Below are 27,462 nucleotides of genomic sequence, written 5' to 3' on the forward strand. Positions count from 1 at the left end.
CTATGCTATGCTATGCTATGCTATGCTATGCTATGCTATGCTATGTTATGCTATGCTATGCTATGCTATGCTATGCTATGCTATGCTATGCTATGCTATGCTATGCTACGCTATGCTATGCTATGCTATGCTATGCTATGCTATGCTATGCTGTGCTATGCTACGCTATGCTATGCTATGCTATGCTATGCTATGCTATGCTATGCTATGCTATGCTATGCAATGCAATGCGATGCAATGTTATGCTATGCTATGCTATGCTATGCTATGCTATGCTATGCTATGCTATGCTATGCTATGCTATGCTATGCTATGCTATGCTATGCTATGCTATGCTATCTATGCTATGCTGTGCCATGCCATATAATAATATGCTACACTATGCTATGCTGTGCTGTGCTGTACTATGCTATCTATGCTGTGCTATGCTACTTTATGCTACACTATACTATCCAATGCTATTCTGTTCTATGATATGCTATGCTATGCTGTGCTGTTGTAAAGTATGTGATATGCTATTCTTCGCTATGATATGCCGCGCTGTTCTATGCTGTGTTATGTTATGGTACATGCAACCGGCCACTAGCAATGAAAATGGCTCCGTCTATCAGAATATAACGGTCCTTTACCCGAAGAAGTAATACATGGCATACATGGCAGTACCGCCACTCTACCCTTAAAATCCATCGATATCAAAATTTGCTGTATTATTCCTCTCTCTCTCTCTCTCTCTCTCTCTCTCTCTCTCTCTCTCTCTCTCTCTCTCTCTCTCTCTCTCCACAATGTCTCACTCTTGCTCTGTTCAGATGGGGACAATAAGTATTGCGCAGAAATAATTCTGTGGGCTTGCCGCATAATTAATTGCATGCGTATGGTAACGCTTGACTGCTTTACACTCACCTGATGCATTTTCTATTTATGTACAAATAATGACAACTTGGTGGTACTTAAGCTCCCCTATCTTAATAATCATTATCCTGACAACTCTGATCGTGTGGACTGCCGTTATATATGCCAGTAATTTTTAGTATTTCACAACGATACTGTTGTACGGAATAAACTATACGCTCCATCTATTTGCATCTCCGTTTTCACGGAAACCGTGAAGATGAGGAAAGTAAAACGTCTTGCCTCGTTTCTGTTGCTCCTTTGTTGGACGTTCTGCCCGGTAGAATGCGGTAAGTGGTATTTACTACTTGTTTTGTTTTTGACCGAGTTCGTTCGGTCGTTTCGAAACCCCGTTGATTAAACCCTGTACATGTACGGTTATCGTCCTCTCGTCACCGTCGGACGCGGTCACCAACCACAGCACTTTGACAAACGCCAACTAAACACCAGGGGTCCCCGTTGCGACGACGGATTTGTATTTGTCATGGCACTTTCATTCTCAACGCTTGAACCTTAAACATACAGAATTTTGCCATTAAAAATTGAATAATTATAACTGAGATGATAATCCGATGCCTTCCACGGGGTCATATTTGACGCATCACCTCATAAGGCAATCAAATTTTTGTCATCAGTTTTACCAAGTTTTGACTTGACATTCATAAGCTCAAATATTTCTACCAACACTTAACACTTTAATCAATCATCTTCCTTTCACATGTTCATTCTCAAGGAATTTAAGATCGGAAAAAATGACATTTGTTCAAACAAAATTAACTTAAGTAATTAATATGGGATATACAGGTCACGTGATTTGCCTTGTTGTCAACCATCGACAGCGTGCAGTTTTTTCACAAATTGCTGAATTTGGTAACATTTGGCGTACACGTGTACTTTTTTCCATCAAGAAGACATTCTTTCTCCTTTTTCGTTTCTTCTTTTTACATGTTGCTAGAGGTCTAAAAACCACTCCGATCGAAACAAAACCAGCAGAAAGGAACAAAACTCGATGTGTATCGTCGGGTTTTTTTTCAGAAACCTCACCTTACTCATAGTTTTCATGGGCAGCAGTGAAACGGATTATAGTACTGTAACAACATTAGGTATCGCATCCTGGAAAATGCAAATATATATGCAAAACATGTGTTATGTACATTTACGTCATACACGTTCCAACAAATATGATAATGAACTCTGTGCCGGGCGCGGTTACTTACAAAATGAATTTTCAAGGACGGGCTGTCAGAGAACTTGAAGTTACATAATTTAGATTCCGTTCAGGTTCAAAGCAATCTGTGTTTTAACACGAATCTCTGGGAATTGTAAATATAGTGAGATAACGGTCTTCAATGCGCTTCAAACTATCCCCCTCGGGCGTCCAAACGATCCTTGTTCTCAGGAAATTGAAAAATTTAATTTTTACGAGGTAGTAGAATATACGATCATTTCGAGAAGGTGAAGGGGTATTATGTTTGACGTACAGAGACAAGTCATTACCAAAAACCGATGATCAAAATAAGTTATTTTTCATTTTAAATTTCGAACATCTTATTGTCAGTTAGTCTGGTGGACCGGGATATATATGACTGTAGTTAAAAAAACAAAAGTCAAAATATTTTATTTAATTTTTGCCAAGAGTACGGAAGGACAGCGTTGATGGCTGATGATTTCCTCTATGTTACCAAATTATTTGATGTTGTTTCCTACCTATGGTACTCAATATTTTCACTGCATCACTGTGTGGTTGAAGTTCTGTCAAGGACACTAACAGCATATCATATACCAGAAAACAGTCAACATTTCATCAAAGTCTCTGTCTGTCTGTTGTCTCTCTGTCTGTGTCTGTCCGTGTTTCTATATCTATATTCTTTTCTGCCCTCTCTCTTGACGTCGTGACCTTGACAAAGCTCCATCAACAATAACTGTTTCTGTTTAAATTTTTATTTCTCTGTTTGTGAAACACAGTAAATCCAAGTGCCTTTTTCATATTGTTTTTCAGCTTGTCAACACAGCTTTTATGTGCGTAATTTCCAATGTTATTGTTGACAGCTCAGTTTAGAGTCTGGGTTAGAATTCATTTCGTGGCAGTTGAACAAATCTGAATGAACTCATTTCTGCGAATAGCCAAATTGTCCACAATGCCGCCCAAAGTTTGTACCTTCAACATGAAGCAAATATACCTGTTTGTGAAACCTAAACCAAGTGTAATGAAAGAGTTATAGTTATTGTCAGTTTAAGATGAATAAGAGTTACTGTTTTTGTTATGCCAATTTTCAGTAATTATATCAGACGACACGGAAGTCCGTAGGTCATTGAACTTTTAAGATGGAAACATTTTATTACTTGCAAAGTACCTACATTAGTGTATTTCAAAACTTTTGCATAAAGCGAGATACGCTGTAGCAAAACTGCCAGCCGCGGCGGCATCGGTCTTTATAACTAGTTACGTCACCAACATAATCATATACCGTACTTTCTGTCTTCTATGTAATAATCGGTACCTCGCGGTTGAGAACACGTAATTTGTTACTGTTGGCTACCCGTGCGAGAAAGCCCGTATCTATATGTGTTCAGGAGCCCAGCTGTGACGATGGCACTGGCGAAATGAATTGGTAAAAGTATCGTCGACCTGTGGCGCTGATTACGTCATCGAATTTGCAAAATGTTACATTGGCCCTTCTCAGTAATTATATTTGCGATGCCTGATAATTACAGAGCCAAAAATCGATCATTTGCATTAAAACGACATGTTTGTACATATTACACATGTGAAATGTCCCTATCTGTCTCGAGTGAAACAATCCACTCGAGCAACCGTGACGGTATAGTTCACGACTTTACTATACGTTACATAAACACACGCCAACAAATATTAATAAGTGCAGTGACCTAAAACCATGAATATTCTTCGTCTCCATAGGAAAAAAGTTATCAGGATTTACATACTAAAACTCATTAAGAAAATTTGCATAAGTGAAATTTGTCTTACTGAAACGTGGCCGAGTGATTAATCAAACAGAGACAACTGGCACATACACAGTGTTATGGTTAGTATTATGCATAAAAATTAGGTTAAGAAGTTAAAATCGTCTCCACCCTTATTCATATGGCAAAACATTGAATTGGATTGGCTCGTCGAAACTGCGTTCAAAGATCATATTAGATCCATACGACAACGCTGTATCCAAGATACGCTGGCGATTGATAAAAGTTAAAACATGTTATGCTAAGGTAATGTGCGCCTCGATAGTGAAAGACGTAAGCTTTTGGTCAAACTTTCCTCAAGGAATATTTCAACCATTCTCTTTCAAAATGACAAATTTTGGTACTAAAGCAACAAATTACCCAAGATTTACCAATATTTGCATTTGAAAATGGCCGCCATTCCTGTGTTAACTCTATGGAGAAAATAGACTTTTCGAATTTCGAAAAACTAAGACGGTAAAAATTTTTCTTACACTGAGAGCTTTAAAATGAACCGTCACAAGTGGTAGATCAGAAAAGAATTGGAAAAGCTTGAGGGTTCAAATATCTGTCCCCGGGGCGCGTTCATGGTGAAATTTAAATGTCGCACTTACGTTAACGTGATGCAGCTTTGATCGTGCAAGAAACACATTGTTTGTAGACAAGAAAATCGCCTTGGCGCATCTCCCCTTCAAGAAGTTGTACAGCAGCAAACTCTAGAAACTTTATTGGGCTCTGTGTCATGTCTGCGTCAGGCAATCGGTCTGTAGTTTGTGGCCGTACCATTTTTATTACCAATAAAATGTGTTCATTTTGATAGAGCTATATTTAACCCAATTACAATACCCTTCCCTTACCCTGCAAACATGCAGGGTCTTACATCAGATGTTACGTGAGCTTACGAAATTCTGCACATCTGTTTTTAATCATTTGGTTTTCCGAAAGGAAGCAACTGCCGAGCATGTAAGGGAACCGTCATTATTTACGGTTTGGGGGGGGTGTCAGTGTTTCCTCTGGCTAATTTTTTCTGTTAGCCATACTGGCTAATTAGCATCAAAACTGATTAGCCACCATTTAGCAACCAAAATGTTTCAGTATGAGCGTGCCCACAGAGTTTTCCCCAGGGAAAAAAATCATATATATTGGCTAATTTGCATAACAATACATGCAATTGTTATGGTAATGATTTTTAATGCTTTTTAATGCTCTGGGGAGAACACAGTGGTATATTTCAAAGAAAACAACATACAAATGTACACACACATATTTTTAACACAGTCATGTGAACAACTTTTTATTTCTCGTTCGTCGAGATACTGTATCAACACATTGTTGAACACTGTCCCCACACTGACAGATCAAGATACTTTCTTGGACAGATCTAGAGCCAGTGATTCACTTTCACAATCCATGATCTCTCTAAAAGCATTCAGCTTTTCCACAAGTCCTTCTCTGAAAGGTATACTTGATGATTCATGTTCATTTAGTTTACAAAGTACACCAGAACAAAATATTCTTCTGTCTTTCATATTTGACCAAACAGTGAAAGCTCTGTTTTGAAAGTCAAATTGCTCTATATCAGGGCCTACAATTGCAATCCTCATTAATCTGTCGACAGTTTTTGCTTTGGGGGCTTTACAGTTTACTTGCCAGTCTGTGCCCTGCAGTGCGTTCATGTTTGGTGAAGTTGTCTTTTTTAAAAAACTTCATATGACCGACCAGATGTCAAAATATTGTTCTGCCCTGCTGATTGGCACACTTTACAGAAAAACATTTGTTTGTCTTTCTCTAAATTCTCAAAAATCAACCAAGGGAATTCGACAAACCATTCCTCCTGTAATTTACGTTTCTTCTCAACACTGCCCTTGGTCTAGCCCTGCGTACGATGCTGTGTGTTCCGCTACAGCTAATAGCCCCGCTCACCACAGCCCTGCAAAGACCCATACGTAGGGTCGGTGACTTCAAATCCATTTTTGGACTTGACGTAAAAAGCTAAATTACTGCCGAAATTCAGCGTTCTTGGGCCCAAGTCGTATCCCTGCCTACCTCAGCTACTCGATCGCTTCCAAAAATGCCAGTCTTTTATTCTTTTTTCGTAAATAACCGTCGATGTCGGCAACTCTCTCGCTAGCCCTGCGTACGTACGCAGTGTACGCTGTGTGTTAGGAACGCACACAGGGAATGCACTGCGTACACTGCGTACGTACGCAGGGCTAGCGAGAGAGTTGCCGACATCGACGGTTATTTACGAGAAGTGAATAAAAGACTGGCATTTTTGGAAGCGATCGAGTAGCTGAGGTAGGCAGGGATACGACTTGGGCCCAAGAACGCTGAATTTCGGCAGTAATTTAGCTTTTTACGTCAAGTCCAAAAATGGATTTGAAGTCACCGACCCTACGTATGGGTCTTTGCAGGGCTGTGGTGAGCGGGGCTATTAGCTGTAGCGGAACACACAGCATCGTACGCAGGGCTACCCTTGGTCACGTTTTCTAGCGTTTCTTGCCGCTTTCACTTGTACAGACAGTGGAGCTCGCCAGTGACTGAGAGTTTACCGGTAGTGATTCAGGGTCTCTGGCTATCGGGTTGCATTCTGCTGGCCCTATTGAACTTTGATCAGTGTCGGCTGCTTTTCTGTCCGTAAGAGGTCATTATGTAAGCGACCCGTCAATGCACCATGTGTGCTATTCAAATCAATCATGGCGGGTCATTAAAAACGTTTCAGCGACGTTCAGCTTAAACCCCCTAGACTATTGTTTAAAAGTCAACAGAGCGTGCGCAATACCACCCATTTTTAAACCCCTTATGCCAAGAGGGAAAACTGTGGCAATGACTCAACACTTCCGCATTAGGAATTTGGATTCGCCAGGCTGGCGAACTGGTCTTCAAAAAATTCGCCAAATGGACATTCCATTCGCCAATTGCCTAATTGGCGAACGGCAGCGGAAACACTGCCGGGTGTATGAATCGGAGGGGGTCACTCAAATGGTTGAATACTGTTGTTCAAAATGTGGAGGGAATAAGGGGGTCTAATCATCTTTTTTGGGAATGTACAGAAGCTTTCATGAGATGATACAAATTAGAAAAGAGTTAAAAACACTATAGATTAAAAATTGATGCAATTTTATCAAAACATGGTATAATATTAATTTGATGTTTAGGTATGTAAAGTATACTGACTTCCATTACTAAAAGAGTAGTTTGTCAGCATTTCCTGACCAAAAGTTGGTATGCTATCAAGCATGAGAAATAACTATTACGTTATGTTATTAAGGGTTTGCTGTGTTTACGTTTTGAAAGAGTTTCTGACCCTCAGAATTCCCCCGTCATGTATTTTTGTCATTTTGTACGTTTGTGTGTGCATTGTATACAGCTACAGACCTACAGTGTCAAGACTAGACACCCTTGAAATAATTCAACACCCACCATGGCCTATAATCCGCACAGCTCTACGGCACTGCCATTTGCAGAGAGGTCACCGATTACACGATTGTGTTATAGTGTTAATTGAGTTATTCCGGACATTGTGTTATATGATAATCACTATTTCCCGCTGATCATGTCGCTGTTTGTTTACGTTTTGAAATGTAAAATGTGACAAGATGGCCAATATCGAATTCGATCCTGATTACTTACTCGAGCAAATACATATTAAGCTGCCTATGCATATTATCTTTTTTTCCCCCTATTTTCATGTGTATTATACGGGTCTTTTTTCACGTCCATGCCGCAAAATAAGAGAGCATGTGTTAATATATCGCTATTTTACCACTTTGATTAACTCAATCATTTCACTTGTCAATTTATAAAGAAGTCATATAATACGCCCATAGAAATAACTTAGTAATATGTTAAACGAAATCATTCGGATACATATGGGGCAAGGTATTTCACAGCATATACAGAAAAACGACCCTAGTGTCACTCAATTACGGGGACAATACATATTAATAGATTGAAAATGTCTTGTTACGTCAGCTCAAATTCACCAGTATATCTAATCAAACCATGCAGGTTCATACACTTTTGAAATGTCTGTTGGACATATTTACTCCAATCACGGCCAAATTTTTAAGAAACAATATATATATATATATATATATATATATATATATATATATATATATATATATATATATATATATATATATATATATACGAAGTATGCGGTTCGACTTGTCCGATACAAAGTGCCCAATACAAAAGTAGTGCGAGATGTGTAGTTTCACTCCAGTCTAGTCTCCTGATGAGTGAGTCTCGCGACTCACGAAACAACGTTGTAGAGATCATCATCATCATCATCATCAAGGAATATATTAGAGGCTGACAGCTCGTTTTATTGAAACCATTCTGCTGCAAAACAATGACCTTGACTTCTTTAGATAGACCGAACTAAAATATTTTAATTATTTTCCACGCTTATCATGATCGCTTGTAATAATCTTGACAAAAGAACACCATGACACGCTTATGATCTCAAACGCCAATCAACCCCAAATCAAAGGATCCAAATGAATGGTTTAACAGTTCACTTACTTTCAAGTTCACTGCCGGATATAATTTCGAAATTTGTTTGTGTTACGCCTGCGTAGATTTCGCGGTGCATTGTTGTTTTATTTTATCATATATTGATTCGGACGAAATGTATTAGATGCAAATGAGCAAAGGTACAGGCTATCTTCATCTGTCGCGATAAAACATTTTAACGGATTTGCAAGTACCATAGAGAGCAACGGAACTTAACCGGGATGGACATTGATTGCCATTTCTGAACTATGACCCGTGGTCTTATAAATTATACATATCCATGAAAATACTACTGCTGCTCAGATTTGTCTTTTTCAATGAATCCTAACATATCAATAAAACTTCACCCTGGTGTTCCTTGAAAAGTTTAAAATGCCTGTTATTGCTTCATTCAATTAAACTTCACGAGCAGTCAATTACTATAGGGACTGATGACTTAAGGTTCCAAGACAAGAAATTGACCTTTTTGATCTAACAATTCTCTGGTGAATAATAAGCTAAGAACCCCCGTAAATTATATATTTTCGGAAAGCCTAGATATAGGGGAAGATTTTGGTAACCACAGTGTTGCCATTGTTTACATAACTATCACGTGACAGGTAATTTGGATAACCTTTCAAAAATCGGTTTTCCCTATGTTTTGTCTCAATACTTCAAAATATCTAACTCAAACTTTCTGGAATGCAAGCTGTTACAACGCTCTCCCAAAAACTGTATCAGATTTTTTATATCTTGCTTAGTTTTAATTTGAGCACAATTTTGAAGAAATCAACTAGGATTAAATTCACCACTCTGGAAGTTTTTCTGGCGTAAAATTTGTTTAAGAAGGTTTAAAAAATTCTGAGACACACTTTGGAAGATCCTTAAGACAGCTTGCACTCACACAAATTTCGGCCACATATCTCAAAGCATTGAAACAAAACATGGGGAAAACCGATTTTTGAAAGGTTATGCAAATTACCTGTCACATTATAGTCATGTAAATAATGGTGACACTATTGTAACCAAAATGTTCCCCTATATCTAGGCTTTACGAAAATATATAATTTACGTGGGTTCTGAGCTTATTAACCACTAGAGAATTGTTAGCTTAAAAAGGTCAATTTCTTGTCTTGGAACCTTAACAGTATCAAGACAAAGACTGTTTTTAATTTCTCAGTGACACATTCGCCAATTTATTTTCAAATCCACTTCACAACGATTCCACACTTTTCGTTACATATTCAACACCATTCACATGAAATATGCATGTAACAGCCTTAATCTCGTGAATATTGATCAAAGACGCGAGAAAGTGCTCTTCAACCAGCGTCAAGATATTTATATTGGCCAGCCAGAGTACCAGAGTATGATTAGGTGAGGGCCATTGACATTTGATATGACAACTTGAACGGTGACGAGGTCATGTCCCATAGGCAAGTTTAAAATAATCGCTATAATTACCACTGGCACGGTTTTATCGGCTTCACTATTCATGGATAAAACGGCCATGTACAGATTCAATACACATGGAACCACAGGGACTGTGATGGAACTTATCAAAACTAGAAGGCAGAATTAACTTAACTGTCAGTCACGTATGAATCAACAACTCAACAGTCATGGACGCTATATACTTTAAATGATGATACCCAGAAAAGTTGGAAGATACTTTTCTGCAAACCTGCATATAGTTCGACAGTTTTCTTAGGCATAAACACGATAAACATCATATATACTCTTTACAATCTGCAAAATCGCATGTGGAGTGTTCGATACACCAGATACCACACCTGTTGATATATTCGGGTCTGTCAACAAGATTCAACGATTACAAATTTAGTGCAATTATGTGTTTCATTGCTCGAGCAATTCTACCGGGACCAAAATGGACGTGGTGATTTATTCAGCAAGTTATGATATACTGTTAGCAGATTAGTTGAAAACCATTTTGCCACCTGTCACTTCGAAAGTCACAATAATATACGCCTTTTGCAGTGATTGATTAAAGTAGAATGGGCGTGGACTTTATACATGTTCGACACTTTATGTCGGTGTCATGTACAAGGCTACGGAACTTAAACACTGTTGAAAGCTAAATTTTAATCCGTTCGCTGTACGTTATTTTTACTTAACCAAGGTGCTCACGGGCCTCTTTTTCTGAGAAAAAAATCCTTCAGAATCGTGTAAAACGAGAAACAAATGTCATCTATTAAATATGTGGTATGATATTTCCAAATGACTGTCGAAATAGAGAGTTTTATTCATGGTTAACGCCCATACGATAAATGGACTCGTAGTTTCCTGGTCGGATTGCTTTGAAGTGGAAAACCTTGGTGAGTTTAAAAAATGTTTCTATGTGCTCGATCACAGAGTTTTATGTTAGGGGCCATAGATAATTGAAAGGTACTGGTGACAAATGAAACTATTTGCGCGTTCAGGGGAGAGGTGGGTTTCGGCGAATATCGATTGTTCGTGTACAAATTAGCGGCACTGCCTATATATTAAGGCGTTTGGGGTGCATGACACCAGATCACTGCTCAGATTTTATTTTGAAATGCTTGTTGTTAAAAAACCTGATAGCAGTTTAAGGTAGAATACACCTCAGGGACAGATATCGGACTCTCAAACTTTACAATTCTTTTCTGATCTACCACTTGTGGGGGCCGTTTTAAAAGCTCTTGGTGTAAGAAAAATGTTCACCGTCTTAGTTTTTCGAAAATTGAAAGTTTTATTTTTCTCCGTATGGTTTGCACATGGACCGCGGCCATTTTGAATCTCAAATATCGGTAAATCTTTGGTAATTAGTAACTCTGTTACCAAAATTAATGCGATTATCCCCGATTTTTATTCGCGATTTTAACAGAATGCTTGAAAGATGCCGCGAGGAAAGTTCGATCAAAAGTTTGTCTTTCACTTTCGAGGCGCATACTACCTTAAACTTTACACAGTCAACTTTACAAATATTATCGCTTTTTCGCGAAAGTTCAAATCATTAGGCCTATTTACGCGCCGGATTTTCGCGCCTCCAAACTTTCGTTTACAGGGTCGTCGGATGTCAAATCGTAATGAATTTAGTTTGCCATGCGTATGTTTTAAACGTCGAGGGTGAATTTCTTGGGTTGGCAACTATTCTCCTTTCCGCCTATGCCATTCCCCGATAGATTCAGCCGCTGTAATTATCAAATCATGCTTAGGACGAACCCGTTCGCTGGCCAGTGGCAGCTTGTTCAGGACGGTCTGTAATTTACTTAAAATATTTACGCTATTGTTTTCATCAGCAAATGTATACAGATAAACTGGAAGTGAACATTAATGCATTCTATGACGAAGAATCGCAATAAATTCTGATGGCAAATAAAAAGACTTAAACGACCACACAATTCTGGCAATTTGAGGTTTAAAAAGCCCTTCAATTAATTTTACGATCAGTCATATATTTTTAAAATAATGCATTTTTTTCAGCGTGTCCTTAGAGTTCTTTGTGACTCATGTGTACGCATTAAACGTCAAGCTGTCCCTCATATAACTCAAAATAGATCGGTAATACCTATTTTTTGATAAACTGACTAACATTTCCAAAGTACACATGAAAACAACGGATGTGGTTTCATCGTATTGATTTCGACTCCAAAAGAGCGTTTTATTTCGAGTTCTGATGTCGAGGTTGTTGAACATTTTGGTAAAATACGCTTCGGGGAAAAAATATTCGGACCCTCAATTTTTTCCGATTTTTTTCCTAATCTGCTGCTTGTCGGGGCTCGGTTTTTAGCAGCACCCCCCCCCCCCTTGGAAAAATTACTGACGTAGTTGAATTGTGCAAAATCGAAGATTTAATTTCCCCATAGAGTTAACACGGGCATGATTGCCATTTCGAATTCCAACATTTGGTAAGAGAATTGTTGAACAGTTCCGAATATTTAAGTATTTTAAATTAATAAATTCGTTATATGCATATCTCGTAATAAACAAATTCATGTCCTAAGGTCACTGACAACATTATTCCTCAGTTTGTGACCCTCAGTTGTCAGCTTGACCAGCAAAATTGTAAAAAGAGTTATAAAAATTTAAATTTTATATCACTATCAGGTTTTCCAGTAGTTTTGCAAAGTCGATGACATTTTCCAAGGTTGATTTGGCGCACGTTGACCTCAACTATCAGATGTTCCGCGTTTGTCAAATCGTCCCCAAAGTGTCAATGTTCATATCGTGATCTCATCTGTTGTGACGGAAATAGGTGCTTCCACCGTGTTGGTGCCAGTGCTATTCCTGTTTGTTTTGTAATTGTTTTGTTTTGTTTTGTTCTGTCCAATGCTTTCTGTGATCGAGAATGCCTAACGCAACGCCCAAATTCGATGTCGCGACTCACATTTTATATGGATCAATTAGAGGGACAACGCCATCATTATTTGAGTTGGTAAAAAATAATATACTCTCTTATTCTTCTGTCCAAATTATCAGCCTGGCTGACGCAATGTATTGTACATAATGTACAGTGTTCTTGCATGGTGACACACGAACTTAACTTCATACTTCGGACAAAAATTCGATTGTCAACTGTTGCATAATCACTCTCAAAGTGCTCTATTGACATGTCGGATACATGGCATTTTCACGTATTCTTAGGTGAACAACAAAAACGTACCTTTTACTAATATGACAAAAAAGTTTAGAAGCACATCAAAAGCTAGGGTTTATAGAGATTTAATGAAACTTTAACAACAACTATTTCAGTAAATTTGGTTGTCGATTGTTTTGAACACGAATTGACCTAGTACTGACTTAAAGTCTGACACAGAGGAAAATAATGATACGCAAAGACCTTCAAAACTCGTAACCGTTTGGCTCATTACGCCAGGATATTAAAGCATTTAGTGTCACAGTTCGAAGTAGTGACTGTCGTCAAATACTCTCCTTCAAATTCAGGTTGGACAATGAATTTGTTAGGACTCTGGCAATGCTCCGTGAAAGTTAAAACTGTCACAAAAGACAGAAAATGTAGAGCACTTTCTTACGTACAAAGATGATATTTCAATGACACACATGATTTGATTTTCTTTATTGACTATTTCCATGCCCTTGGGAATTGTCTCCTTATGTCTAGGAATATTTGTTGTTGTCGTGCACTGCACCGACTGTCACGGACGCTTTTCTAGGTCACAAAAGGGAAGGTGCACTGAGGTCGTCTGTCAAGGTCATTATCATGTATCTCTGACATTTAACGCGTCTAAGTAAGGTTCACGGCGTGCTTGAATGCGAATTCACAAGAGAATGGATATTGTGGAGTGGAGGAAAGCAAATGTTGCGCCTCAAAAAACTAACGGAGAAAGGTGGAGGCGGGCGTTTCCTTTTCTCCTGAACAGCTGGACTTTGCGGTTTTCGACGCCGTGATCAAACAGGGCCTGTTTGTACTTTCCCTCGGTGCAATTGTCGTCTATGTGGACGTCAAAGATGACACACGACACAGGCCCAGAACATGCTGGTAGTTTGGTGTCACTGTGTCATTGTCGTAATTGTCATCTTTCAATGCGTAATTGATGCTCTCTTTGTGAACAGAAGCAGAACAAACGTCGGCTGTAAGATTCAAATTCGCTTTTAGGTCAGTTGCGCCTCTCTTTTCAAATATTTATACCTAAGCCGAAGTAACGGATCAGTGACGTCATTCGTAACAATGACAGCGGTTCCGATTGAGTCTCTCGAAATGCATATTTATGAAGCATGACGGGTAAATTGCACATTTTCGCAAAGCAAATTTTCTTTTGGTCTGTCAGCTAAAAAGTGATATAATTCCTGACTATAATTATCCAAGGCATTTCTTTCAACTAAAGTAAAATCAGTTTATCATACTAAAGTACCCGAGTTGTATTGTTTTTTTCCGTGTATAGCTACACAAGCACGTAGGCACATAAATATATGCACAAGTCATATACCGTACAGAAGGAAGACTGCCGTCAATGTCAGAAACGATGAAAGTTTGATTACCCAGAGGAGACACGCAAACACTTGGATATTGGAAAAGCAAAACTGGCTGACATAAACAACAAACTTACAAATAAAACCGATGGCTTTACAACTGCCCTGACGCATTGCCACAATGCGAGACTAACGATTTATCTCTGTCGCACAAAAATGTCAAATTTATGATTTGACTCGAACTTTCATTCTGATCCATCTAAGCTGTAAAGCATTGAATCAGAATTATCTCTAACGCTGTCAAATATTGCGTTGTGCGTGAAAGATTATTGAAATCCATAGGATTTTCGGGGTCGCTGTCCTGTCAAGGTTCTCATGTTAGGTCGGATCTATTTTAACGTTGCGCTCAAAGACAAAGTATTTGTTACACAAGAACCAATTTGAGTCTTAATTGACTGAAATACTTAATTTTCCACTACAAAGGTATATATTGATCCAATACGAGGCGCTTCTAAAGCAGCTGAATTTACATATTGTCATATTGTTGCGTTATTCCCATAGGCCCTACGTGTACATGGTTTACACATAAATGAGTGTACCATATAAATGCTGTGTCCATTTTTAAACAAGCGACATACAGTCAGTGTATCTATTTATATAAAAATAGATAGGTTCTACCTCCTGTTTATCAGCTAGCAACAAACGACACTGAGTTAAATGCAACGTCATTGAAGTCAATGACCTTCTCGATAAATGTGATCGAGCAAACAAAATGCAAGATATTTGAATTGAGGTTTGGATCTTTAAAGGATATAACTTGTAACTTTTATTTATTTATTTATTTATTTATTTAAATTATTTATTTATTTATTTACTTCTTTATATATTCATTTATTTATGTTGGTTTATCATTTCGATAGTTTACTTGCTGGTCACAATTATTTTAGTATGTCCTCTAAGTTCGTAAACGATAGCATGAGTTATATTCTTGAGTAAATATGCATAGATGTGGAATGACAGACAGGCAGTCAGGCAGGCAGGCAGACAGACAGACAGACAGACAGGCAAACAGACAGACAGACAGACAGACAGACAGACAGACAGACAGATATACAGACAGACAGACAGACAGACAGACAGACAGACAGACTGACCGGCTGGCTGGCTGACCAACAGACATATAGCAACCCTTTACGAGTCCAGCAGTGCCACAAGATACCTTAGCAACACATTAAATACCTAACGTGATCACGTTAAATACCTAACTTCATCATCTCCGTAAAATGTCTACAAAAGAATATCCCAGAACTTGTTAAACAAGTGGGTAGTCTGCAAAAGTATAGGGATTTACGTAAAATGTAGATTTCGTTATCCATACCTATACCTGTAAGCAAAAGATGCAAAGGCAGATCGAGCAGAACAAGCTAGTTTCGCGTTTCTTTCGCATGACATCACACGCCAATCTGCATACAAAGAGAAATCAAACCCGACTGTCTATGTTAAATTCTCTGCTTCACGGGAAATAAATAAGTCAAACAAGGGAAGACTATACTTTCCTTCGGAATGTGCAAGGTGAAGATCATCCTGAATAAGTGAACATATAATAGAGAACACTACCAGCATATCAGTGCCGTATTGCACGTGCGCTAACAAGTTCACATGTCAAGGGGTTAATTGCTCGGTGGTAAACGGTCAATGTCTATGATAAAATCGACCAAACGATTTCTGAAATCAAAAAATGTGTCGCAGAGTTTCAGAGTATATTTTCGTCTCCCAATTTTAATGTTGATCTGAAACCTCAACCTGTTAGTGACAGGCTCAATCTGATTAAAATCAGACGTAGAGTACGGCGACGACTGTACTTGCTCGGTATTCTCTTGCTAAATCAGATTGGTGACAGGCCTAGAATCTCCCCCGAATTCCCTGACTCGGATCGTCTCTACTGTTGTGTATTAGCATTACAACAAAATTGGTGATGTAACCAGATGTTCAGTTTAGTAGTAACTGACTCTGGTGTATAAAACACACCACCATGATTCATCTCGGATGCAGTGTCAGCAATAGAAAGATCTTGGACGTCCGTTCACACTTTCTGGACAACAAGTGCAAAAATTACCCCCTCCCCCCTTAATGTAAATATCTGAACCTAAAACTATCTTATAGATTGTCCTTCACTTCTGACCATAACGAGACTAATTTTGCAATACAAGTTCAAGAGTTCGGTTACACCAATGCCCGACTTCGAATTTGATTTTATTTCGTCTCGGAGACGTCAAATTTCGTTTCGTCCGAAGCTTATGATTCCAGTCGACGATATAATAAAGTATCGCGGGCTTTTTTCACTCTTTGAGAAGGCGCGGGAAAATGTGGCATTTAATCTCATAGGGAGTTGGAACTTACTGTTATTTAACAAAACACAACGTCGAATGATCTGTGTAATTATGAGTGATTAATAGCAATAAATTTGCTCCTGCGAAACACTTGCGTTTCTCAAGTAACACTTAGATTCTTCTGTCGATGACTTTTCTGCGTGCCATGTAACGCTGTCGTTCCATAATGCTGGATGTGAGTGTCCGAAACATTCTCAGTTTACCTACGATTACTCATTCGACTGAACAACCCGCGGGAAACGCGGTCCATTTTATCAAGCGTGTCACTCTATTTCTTCAGCTGCAAGAGCCACATTCCGCTTGAAATGTAATACGAGGGTATCATTAACAGGCTAATTAATAGGACAATCAATTAAGTTGTCAGTTAGTTTGTCAATTGTTTCCTTCATCAAACAGCAAGACGTATGACATTATTGAATTGATCTGAAATTGCAACGGTGAATAAAGAGGGTTGAATTCCAATGACTATCCTTTTTGCCAACAAAAGATGACCCTTTTTAAGATTTTCTTTGAATTGCTACTTCCAGACAACCATTATTCTACCTTCGCAGAACAAAGCATCGAAAGTACCGTTTGCAATAGAGAACTAGTATGTATGTGCGCCATGGGCGACTACTCCGTGGCTGGTCAGTGGTGTTACTGGTTTCGATTTCATCCAGGCCATCGATTCTGATGGCAAGTTAATATATGCTCTGCAGGGAAATGAACAATTATTTCAGGTGATCATTCGATACGATGAGATCACAGTGGCATTTACAAAGTACGGTATGCGCACGCAATACAACCACCCTAGCAAAAAACTGTAGAATCCTTTTTGTTGCTAAGGAACATAATATTTCTTCTATGATCAAAAGAAACCGCCCAGTCTAATGTGAGTCTTTTGTCAGCAGGAAAAGGTATGTTTCCGCTTACAGGTAGAATGAATTTCTCATACCTGTTAAATATGAGAGTTTAAATAGATATGTTAAGACACGTTCTTTCAAGACGGCGGGTAATTCCTTCTACGTCGCGACACTTTTACAGGAAAAACTTGCAGTTCCATTTTTCTTGAAATCTTGTCAAATGTGGAACTAACTTCCCGCTGTTTCTCATGCCAGTGCACAGCGGAGAAAGTATAAGGATCACTGTGTGAATTTCGAAATTGAACAAAAGGATTTATAGTAGCTTTTAAAGTTGGTTTTCTTGTATTTGTTAAGCCTGATAGGTAGAGTACACCGTCTTGCTCTATCCCAAGAGTAATTCGAAACGCCCGGGTTTCAACTAACCTATGAACACATGTCCTCTATGTGTTATGTCCCTCTGTGGTATTTTGAGAAGTGAATAGCTACTTGGACTATGATTCACTCATAAATAATGATATTGCATATTGTATATATGCTTAGAGTGCACTGTGTTAACGAGGGTAACAAATGTTATTTGAACATGCTTCAGTGAAATGAATGAGCAATGTACCTTTTTTGCAGAACAAAATATGCTAACATATAATCAAAAGTTAAAGTAGCTATTCTGTAAAAGTAAAGCTCCCTAATAATATGAATCCAAGCTGCATTGATATATTTACGTGTCTTTCAGTCCAAATACCAAAGGCATCGGATCTACTGAATTTACATATTTACCATATAATGTATGTAGTCCAAGGAGAACACAAATAATGTTATCTGATGTTGCTTGCTATCATTGGACTATTATAGGTTCGAATGGTGATGTGTATTGATAAACATTGAGCGTGCTCCGGGTTTGAGCTGAGCTGAGGAACAAACGACGACTTTCATTTTCTCCTCATTTTATGTAGGTGTGATGTAAAAGTTCTTGTCACATAAATTGAAGTCATATCAGTGTAGAATACCAGGGCAATGGATGTAACGTTATATGTATAGACACTGATCTTGCATTTTAGTCGAACGCTCACTTATTTAGAGTTCAGGAAAACTACCTGCCATACGACGCGTTTAAAACTAATTGCACTGAAAAAGCTACAAATACAGACCCCTTATAGGTTTTCGCTTTTTTTCGAACCTTCAAGGCTTTCACTGTATTTGGACCACGCTGTGTCTATTTCAATGAACGGTTCAGAATTTGAGAATTGAGTATTCCATACAGAATTTCGTTTTGCCAATATGAACGTCAAAAACGGAAGTTTCAGGAACCCGCATCGTTTTGAATATTGTGTTTACAATATTAACAACATGATTCAAATTCTGCATATCTTAACGCCATGCCCGTCTTATGCTTTTTCCCTTTTCATGGCGAGGAAATAAATCAGTAACTCATTATGTTAAGTGATCAAAACACGGGATAATATCGTTTCCCTGGTTCAGCAATATATACAAAAGCGAAAGTGACGCTGGCACGTGGTAGAGTGTTATTTCACAAAAAGGAGACAAGAGATGCTCAGGTATTCGAGATAAATATTCCTTAAAAGCAAAGTTATTCATGACTGCCGAACAAACAACAAACAAACAAACAGAAACGTTACACGGGGAACAGATACACCATTTATTAACACAATTGAGGGCAAGTGCATGTTAAGACAGCTGTTTTCTGAAGACTTGCGGTGTGAATATAGTCTGTTGTCTTTAGACTAACATTTCCCATTTGATAACATCTTAACCATGATATTTAAAAGTCAACCCTCGATCATTAACCGTATGCGTGGATAGCGGAAGATTCATCAAGATTCATGGCGCCTCGCTTACTTCAGTTTCCAAAAAGAATGACGATTCGGTGCCAGACCATCTACTCAATAAAGGTTCTTAATTGCTAGATGAGATTATTAGAGTCATTAATTCTTTCAGAACTGATAATGTTTTCAAGAAACGATACGGGACCGAGAATATTATCTTCTTTATTGCTCTTGCTAAATGGCGACTGGAGACGTTATGCAGGACAGTCACTGTTCTTGAAATACAAAGACCCCCCCCCCCGCCCCGAATAACAGTATTGTGTGTGCCTATTAAAACTTTTCATCCAATTTTATTCAGGGTATATTGAGCTGCTTGGCTTGCTTATTCGAGAATGTTGAAATATCTTTTGGGCAGCTAGTATTCTTCTCGTCAACAGAATTCTGCAGGACACATGTTGTAATTATTGGTGTATTGAATCATACGAGACTGAAAAGAGAACATTTTGTACCTTGACAGCTGTCACTACGTAAAGTACAGCTGGAGTTCAGGTCGCGATAACCGAAGTAGCGCTGCCAGTCACGAACCCATCGACGCTACAGAACTGAATGTTTGTTAATATCGAATAGCTTGATGAAGTTATCTGTATGGCTCGATTAATTGCTCCTAGAATACCACAACCTGACTCCATCGGGATCATTGTGAATTCATAATATTTAAGTATTTTTTTTTGTAATTACACTGATGCGGGCATATTAATGGCGAACGTGGAGGCGTAATGAATAGGAAAAGTCTCTGAAAAGCGTTTAACGTTAAGCCGGGGCAGCCCGCATGCACTATACCAGAGGGAAATGAGACAGACTTTAAGGTCAACGACTTCCTTGTTGGAGGGAATGATATACCACTTCAATAATTATATTTCGTCATTTTTTCGGAAGGTCGTTACCCTATGTTAAGTATTCTCCCTTGTGTGCAACACTGTATCGAGAGGGATAGATCGTTAATTTGTTTTGCGGGATATATGAAGAGAAAAAAAATATGGAACCCCCACGCTTGCGCACTTCTTGAATTTTTGGATAGGCCATTTTCTATCATTGCCTTGTTTCGTACAAACACACACGAGGGATGTGGCTATGTAAAAGATCACAAGGTCAGTTTCTTTTCAGTATCCGCAGTCACCCTAATTCTTTTATGATGTAATGTGTCCATTCAAGTGAATTTGAGGAAAATCTGGTGAGGTATTCAATTGGTATTACCGGCGGTACCTGGTATAAGGACAATTTATGCGTTCTGAACTAGTCGGTGTGCAATCAACTTTTCAATTTTGTTTTATAAAGTAGCTTATGCTGAAATGAAGTATGACTAGACCAATAAAACGTTTGTAGTAATTTGTCGACACAAGTAAGAAAGCAAGTACTATAGTTCATATTTTCACACTGAAATGAACCCGTCATGCAACGATTTTTCCAAATCCTTTTTGTCGGTTAAAGCTATGTGAAGCTCCACCAGCAATAATTTGCAGTTAAATTTTCAGTATTTTTGTGCTGTTTTAAATATAGTTTATTGTTGTTCTATTCCAAAGTTCAAGTAGCAGGACCCTGGTATTGAACTTGTCAACAGGATATGTGCGATGTTACTGTTGACGACCGAACAAGAATTTACGCTCCAACTTTAAAAGAGCAAATAGTGCACGATGTGCGGTCGTGATTGAAAGGTTTACAATTTTCGATTTGACATGCTTTGCGAAGTAGAGGGAGAAAACGTACTCGTTCTATGGAACAACAACATCGTGAAAATATTACTGATTGAAAGTGACTGCTTCTTTACATTTAGAACACGGTGCGTCAACTGAGAATCCAAAATGTCAAAATATAAAACGGGAAGAAACTTCAATATTCGTTTAGGGTAGTACGCGCCTTGAAAGGCGAAGACTTAAACTTTTGCACGATTTTTCCTTAAGTAATCTTTCAATCATTCTCTTTCAAAATCAAGAATAAAAATGGGGGTCACAGTGCAGATTTTGGTACTGGAGAAACAAATTACCCAAGATTTACCAATACTTGAAGTTCAAAATGGCCGCCATTTGATAGTACAAAAACTAAGACGGTGAAAGTTTTTCTTTCTTAAAGAGCTTCAAAATGAACCCCCAAAAGTGGTAGATCAGAAAAAAATTAAAAAGTTTGAGAGTCCGAATATCTGTCCCCGAAATGCTTTCTACCTTAATTTGTATCTGACTGATGATGTGAATTAATTGCGATCCTGATAGGCCTATAAATTAAAAATATTATTGCTGACAGAATGATGTCGGTATCGATCGAATGCAGAGTAAATATTATTGACATTTTGTAAAAAAATTGAAACACTTTAGTAAAATTAAAAGTGAAAATGGTCAATAAAAATCTATTGTGCCACATCAATTAAGATAAAGAAAATTTAAATGTCAAAATAATATTTGCACGTAATCATTATAATTTGAATATAATAATAATAATTATTATTGAATATCACTGTTTTCCCAGTGAAAGACACGTATAGGACCTGTTTGTAACTTCAATGAAATGTGAATTAGGAACTTTGAAAAGTTTTTTATAAATATCGAAGGTATGTTAGACATATATTACTGTTTTCATAAGGATCTGTTAAAGTTGTTTCATAGTTACTTAAGTAACAGACGGCAAAGGGTACTTATTAATGGTACCTCGTCTTCGTGGTGTGACTTAACGTCTGGTGTACCGCAAGGATCTATCTTAGGTCCTCTTTTGTTTGTTTTATACGTCAATGATTTACCCCTTACTCTACAGTGCAATTCTTTATTATTTGTAGATGATACCAAACTTTACAGTACGTTTTATAATTTTGAAGACTGTTACAATTAGCAGTCATCATTAGACAAACTTGTACAGTGGTCAAATACTTGGAAATTACCCCTAAATATTGACAAATGTGGCACAATGACGATTTCATTGAAAAAGAATCCCATTGTGTACGACTGTCACATCGGTAACAAAATTCTTGCCAGGCTTAATCATCAGAAAGACCTTTGTATTATACTTGACAAAAAAACTTTCTTTGAACAAACATGTAGACCATATTGTTGCAAAGGTAAATCGCATTGTCGGTTTTATTAAGCATAATTTCAGTCTTATTGACAATGCTCCTGCTCTTGGTCGTTTGTTTGTAACAATTGTTCGTCCGATTTTAGAATACAACACTGTTATTTTTAATTCTATCTCAAAGCACCAAGCAATGATGGAATCAATCCAAAAAGCTTTCTCTGTCTTTTACATGTCAAACATAGTTTTCTCATGGACAGCAGTGTATGGTGTCATTGTGACTATGACTACTCTGCAATTTTTACAATATTCAACATTTGCATGTTCGTAGGGATATTTTGGATTGCGTATTCCTATGTAGATGTCTTTTGTCACATTTTAATTGTACAGATAGAGTATCTTTCTCTGGTCTCAATGTTCCACGTTTGAGTGCTAGACGAAGGGTCCTAATTTTTATACTTCATAATAGAGTCGACGTTACAAAGAGAGAGTTCATTGGTCACATTCTCGCTTATTTAATTCACTCAACAGTACTAGTATTATTGACATCTTTGCCAATTCAATGCAACTTCACAAAACAAACATCTTTGTGGTCTTGTCTGTGTGATTTTTAATCCTTCTGTCGTATGTTTCTTTTATGTAGTTTCTTCATTTTTAATTTTGTCTTTTAATAGATTTATTATTTATATTTCATTTTTTTACTTGTCTGTAAGTGACTGCCAAATGGCGCTGTTGACGAGAATAAAATAAAGTAAATAAAAATAAAAAATAAACACATACATTCTTAGTAGCCCAGCCTGTTCAAATTTTGCGACGCTTGAAATGCAAGGGAGATGGTCAAATCTTAATTCTATCGAGGAATTAGACATTGTACCTCCTTGGGCATGAAGGGTTTTTTGACAGGATAATCAACACACAGTTGTATGCCCAAGCTTGGCTGCATTTGTCAATTCAAGGTCACGTACTCTGTGGAAACGTCCACGGCCACTAGACAAAACCTCGACGTTTGCTCTATTTCGCAAGTTGTCCGAATCGATCAGTCTTCACTCTTCGCTTCCGTTCTTCAATCAAGTTAATTCCGATAAGTGCGGGTAGATTAATTGTCCTCATTGTCGGTCGTTATAATCAACGTCTTGCTGTAATGGAAATCCTATATACCAATTAGTTGATGGTTAATATCAATCATTATGTTCGTCAGCCTTATGAAGTTTCCAACCCTACATCTCCATGGAAATAAACTTATAAAAACATCTAGGCTTTGCACATATAGGTCACTACAAGAGTACAATGACTTTAGATATCTTTTGTATTTATCTTTTTGTAATTCCCTGCTGTCCCAGAAATTTCTCACCTTGTGGTAGTTGCTATGAGCACTGTTGAGATAACATTAGTTTTACATATACTGTTCAATAGGCAACCTGTTCAATTAGTTATCAATATAGGCAAAAGAGAACGCCGTAGTTCGTTTCACGTCCATTTATGGCAAATGTTGGTTTTTTGCTAATTAACAACGCCTGATATTGCAGAATGAACTTCTGATATAAAAAATGCAGCTGTAGTCTGTCGGTATCAAAATGTCGAAATCAGTTTTACAAGTCGATAACTTGTTATTGGGGGACCCTTCCAAACATTATACATTGTGCTGTACTAATTATCGTGCAGTAAGTGATATCAGAGTCAGGCTATCCGAGTCTAGTGTTAGGTTTTATCTCTCAATAAAAATGTTCTGTTATTCAATCAAATATTTACACCAAGGTGAGATCTCGTTTGCATCAATGCATGAGAAGTTCATTGGGAACTATGTCGATGGTAAACTGAGCACGTCAGTCTCGCGTCCCGTGCCCGAAGGCTGAGGTATCCATGTTTTGGACTTTTGTGCGTTCTTGAGACCGTCGTCGTCGTATATGTCTTTTAGTCCATTTAGAGTCAATGCTCATGTTTGTCAGAAACAATTCTGGGCAACTCAAGGTTCAGGTAGAATGCATCTTAGGGACAAATTTTCGGACTAGCAAACTTTTACAATACATCTTGATCTTCGACTTGAGGTTTCATTATGAAGCTCATTGAGTAAATAAAGTTTTCACCAGTTTAATTTTGTTAAAAAATCGAATTTTGTAAAAATCGAAAATGTTGTTTTCCCGTACAGTCAACACGGAGGTGGCGGCCATGTAAAAGTATGGGTAAAAGTTTACGTATTTCAATTTCCAACTACCTTTATAACGAGTGTACACAGACACACGTCTTTGCGACACGATACAAAATGCCGACAGGCGGCCGTTTTTGAACATGCCTTAGCAATTTACTGTGAGGACACGAGATAAAGAGGATAATGTAATATGATTTGCATATGAGAACCAATCCGTTCTAATGTAGCCACATTATGTTTTTAATTCATCACATGTCCTGAGCCAAAACCCTTACATGTACATATCGGTACATCTTTATACAAATTGCAAAAAGGGCAATGCGCTTTAATGCTCCATTTAAAAGTTTGATGGCATTATTCCCTTCGAGGACTGCGTAATGACTGTTTTCACGGGATTATTTAATGCAATGTGTACATATGCTAAAGCATCAATTTTGTGGAGAGGCCAAAGGGCAATATGTCAAAACTGGCCAAAGTGCAATGTTGTTAAGATTCATAAAAATAAAACTACAGGCCTTACTCCTTATTTTGTATTGACTTTTACATTATTAGGGGTAAAAGCATGTAGAACAGAAAGATATGAAAGATAACGAATAGCCAAATGTGGCAACCGGTCAGCCATTTTGTTTAATTTTTATTCCCTTGTCCGGAGTAACTAAGTCGGCACGAAAGCATCGCTCTGTACCGGTTGTTTTTGCCACACACGTGCTCACCAGCTACTTCCACTGTGTTGATGTCTATATTTTACATATGCACACCTGTAACGCAGAAATCCATTATCCTATTGATTAATGTTTATCTGAAATTGGATGCTTCCATCGAAAAGTTACATCTTCCATCACTTGCTACGCTATGAATTCACACCACTTAATCAAGAACGCCCCAATTATACTAAAATAACAAGGCCAGCAGTCATGAATTGATGAGTTGAAATATATGAAGTGGCATCGGCCCCATTTAAGTCATCGTGCCTGTATTGATAGGACCGTTAACGACCATAGAAAAATAAACAAATAGCTAGTCAAAATAACAACAGTTTCCTCAGACCCTGGAGCGAGCCCTGGGGTCTAAAATACAACGAGGAGACTTCACAATGAAAATTGTCTACGCCTGACACGCACTGTCGATTTTTGCCGACAGCCATTTGTTTCCCGTGATGCAAAGGTTCAGTCAGCCTTAACAATTTTTCGACAATTGCATTTCACATTCACCGTGTAATCGATAATATATTAAAGAAAGCTGAAGAATTGAAAGATTTCCCTATAGTAATTAAATGATTCTAGTCTTTTTAATATGGTGCTATGGCAAAAAATGAGAACCACGCTTTGAAATTGCAGAGATAAATTCGACTGATGCAGTAAAGATGTGATGTTCTTGTCTGCGTCCTAGTTCGATGAAGGGTTAAATAAACATAGAATTCAATACTGACACTGAAAAGTGCAATTCATTGATGCATGGATGTTTTCAAGGCTGTTTGCAAACAACGATGGTACATCTCCAATACAATGATGGCTCTCACTGTGGGGGAAATTGCCATGGAATGGGATTGTCCAATCTTGTAAGGTAACAACTAGGATTTCGATCGCTGTTTAATTAACTGGCAATCGGCAACACGCAAGAACTTCAGCTCTGCTTTGATGGTTTTTTTCTGCTCCTTTATATTTCGCCAAGCGAGTTGTTTTGTTGTACGTGTGGGAGGGGCTCTGAATATGGCAAGTTGATATATTCACGCATAAACTTAATCACGTAATCATGTAATCACGTATTATATCATACCTGGTCCAGTATACTGATAGCCCAAATACTTTGATCTGATTGGTCGAGACGTAAAAATAACCGTGCTATATTCCCAATATAGCACGGTCGGAACAGGCACGAGCTCTCAGCCAAAGAAAATTCCGCTTTTGACATTTAACGCCAGAATTTCAATTTAATATTATGATAAAATCGCAAACAACATCAGCAATGGGTATACATGTACCAATCGATATTGACTATATCACTCCATAGATGCACGAGCGATAGCGAGTGCATATATGTCATGAACTGGTCAAAATCTCGTGGTATACCGTCGCTAGGTGTGGTTTATTGCTGAAATATTACATCACAATTTTTACTTTCACTGCACTTTTGACGATGTAGACGAGAACGGGATAGAGCCGAGGCACATGGTATTAAACAAGCAAGTGCAAAAACTACAAATGTTAATTGCTCCGAATTTTCCGAATTTTTGTTGTGATTGTATCCCTACTAGTCTGAAACGCAATTAGTTCCCTCCAAACGGTTCATTCTCGCGTGGAAAGTGCATCCAACCATTGATCAGATAAAACTTTTATGCAAAAGTCACTGTCCTCTAAATTAAAATATCTTCAATAAGCCGGTTTTGTTTCAAATTTGAAAGGTCAGGTCGCCATTTATTGTATCAAGGACAAAAATAGAACTGCTGAGGTAGCCTACATGACGTTACATGCAGGTATTAATTTAACGAGCGACCATGGAGTAGTAAGGGTCAAAGGGAGCACGTACAAAGTACAATGGAAAGGAGTTTATGCATAATGCTGCCATTAAGGCAGAACGTATACCTCGGGGACAGATATTAAAATTCGGACTCTCAAACTTTTGCAATTCTTTTCTGATCTACTTCTTGTGGGCCTCATTTTAAAGCTCTTGGTATGAGAAAAATTTTCACCGTCTTAGTTTTTCGAATATCGAAAATTTTTATTTTTCTCAATAGACTTAACAGAGGGATGGCGGCTATTTTGAATTTTAAATATCGGGAAGTCTCAGGAAATTTGTCTCTCTAGTACCAAATCTTGTATGGTGACCCCTGATTTTTTATTTTGATTTGGTAAGAGAATGGTGGAAAGTTTCATTGAGGAAAGTTTGAGCAAAAGTTTAAGTCTTTCACTTTCGAGGTGCATACTACCTTAATCATTCGAAAAGTTGCATTGACAAGCATTTGTAGTTCATGGATCCAACAACAT

At 37.9% G+C, this 27,462-nt stretch overlaps 1 protein-coding gene across 1 annotated transcript in view; it reads left to right on the plus strand.

The window, feature by feature from the left end:
- The first annotated feature begins 990 nt into the window (after positions 1 to 990).
- Positions 991 to 27,462, plus strand: part of LOC139139494 (neurogenic locus notch homolog protein 1-like) — a 63,508-nt gene continuing 37,036 nt past the window's right edge. Inside the window, exon 1 of the mRNA XM_070708408.1 lies at positions 991 to 1,178. Coding sequence (XP_070564509.1) covers positions 1,109 to 1,178 — 70 coding nt within the window. The 5' untranslated portion in view covers positions 991 to 1,108. The remainder of the gene's footprint in view (positions 1,179 to 27,462) is intronic.

This window comes from Ptychodera flava, chromosome 8 (assembly GCF_041260155.1).
Source record: "Ptychodera flava strain L36383 chromosome 8, AS_Pfla_20210202, whole genome shotgun sequence".
In the NCBI taxonomy this organism is placed as follows: Eukaryota; Metazoa; Hemichordata; class Enteropneusta; family Ptychoderidae; genus Ptychodera; species Ptychodera flava.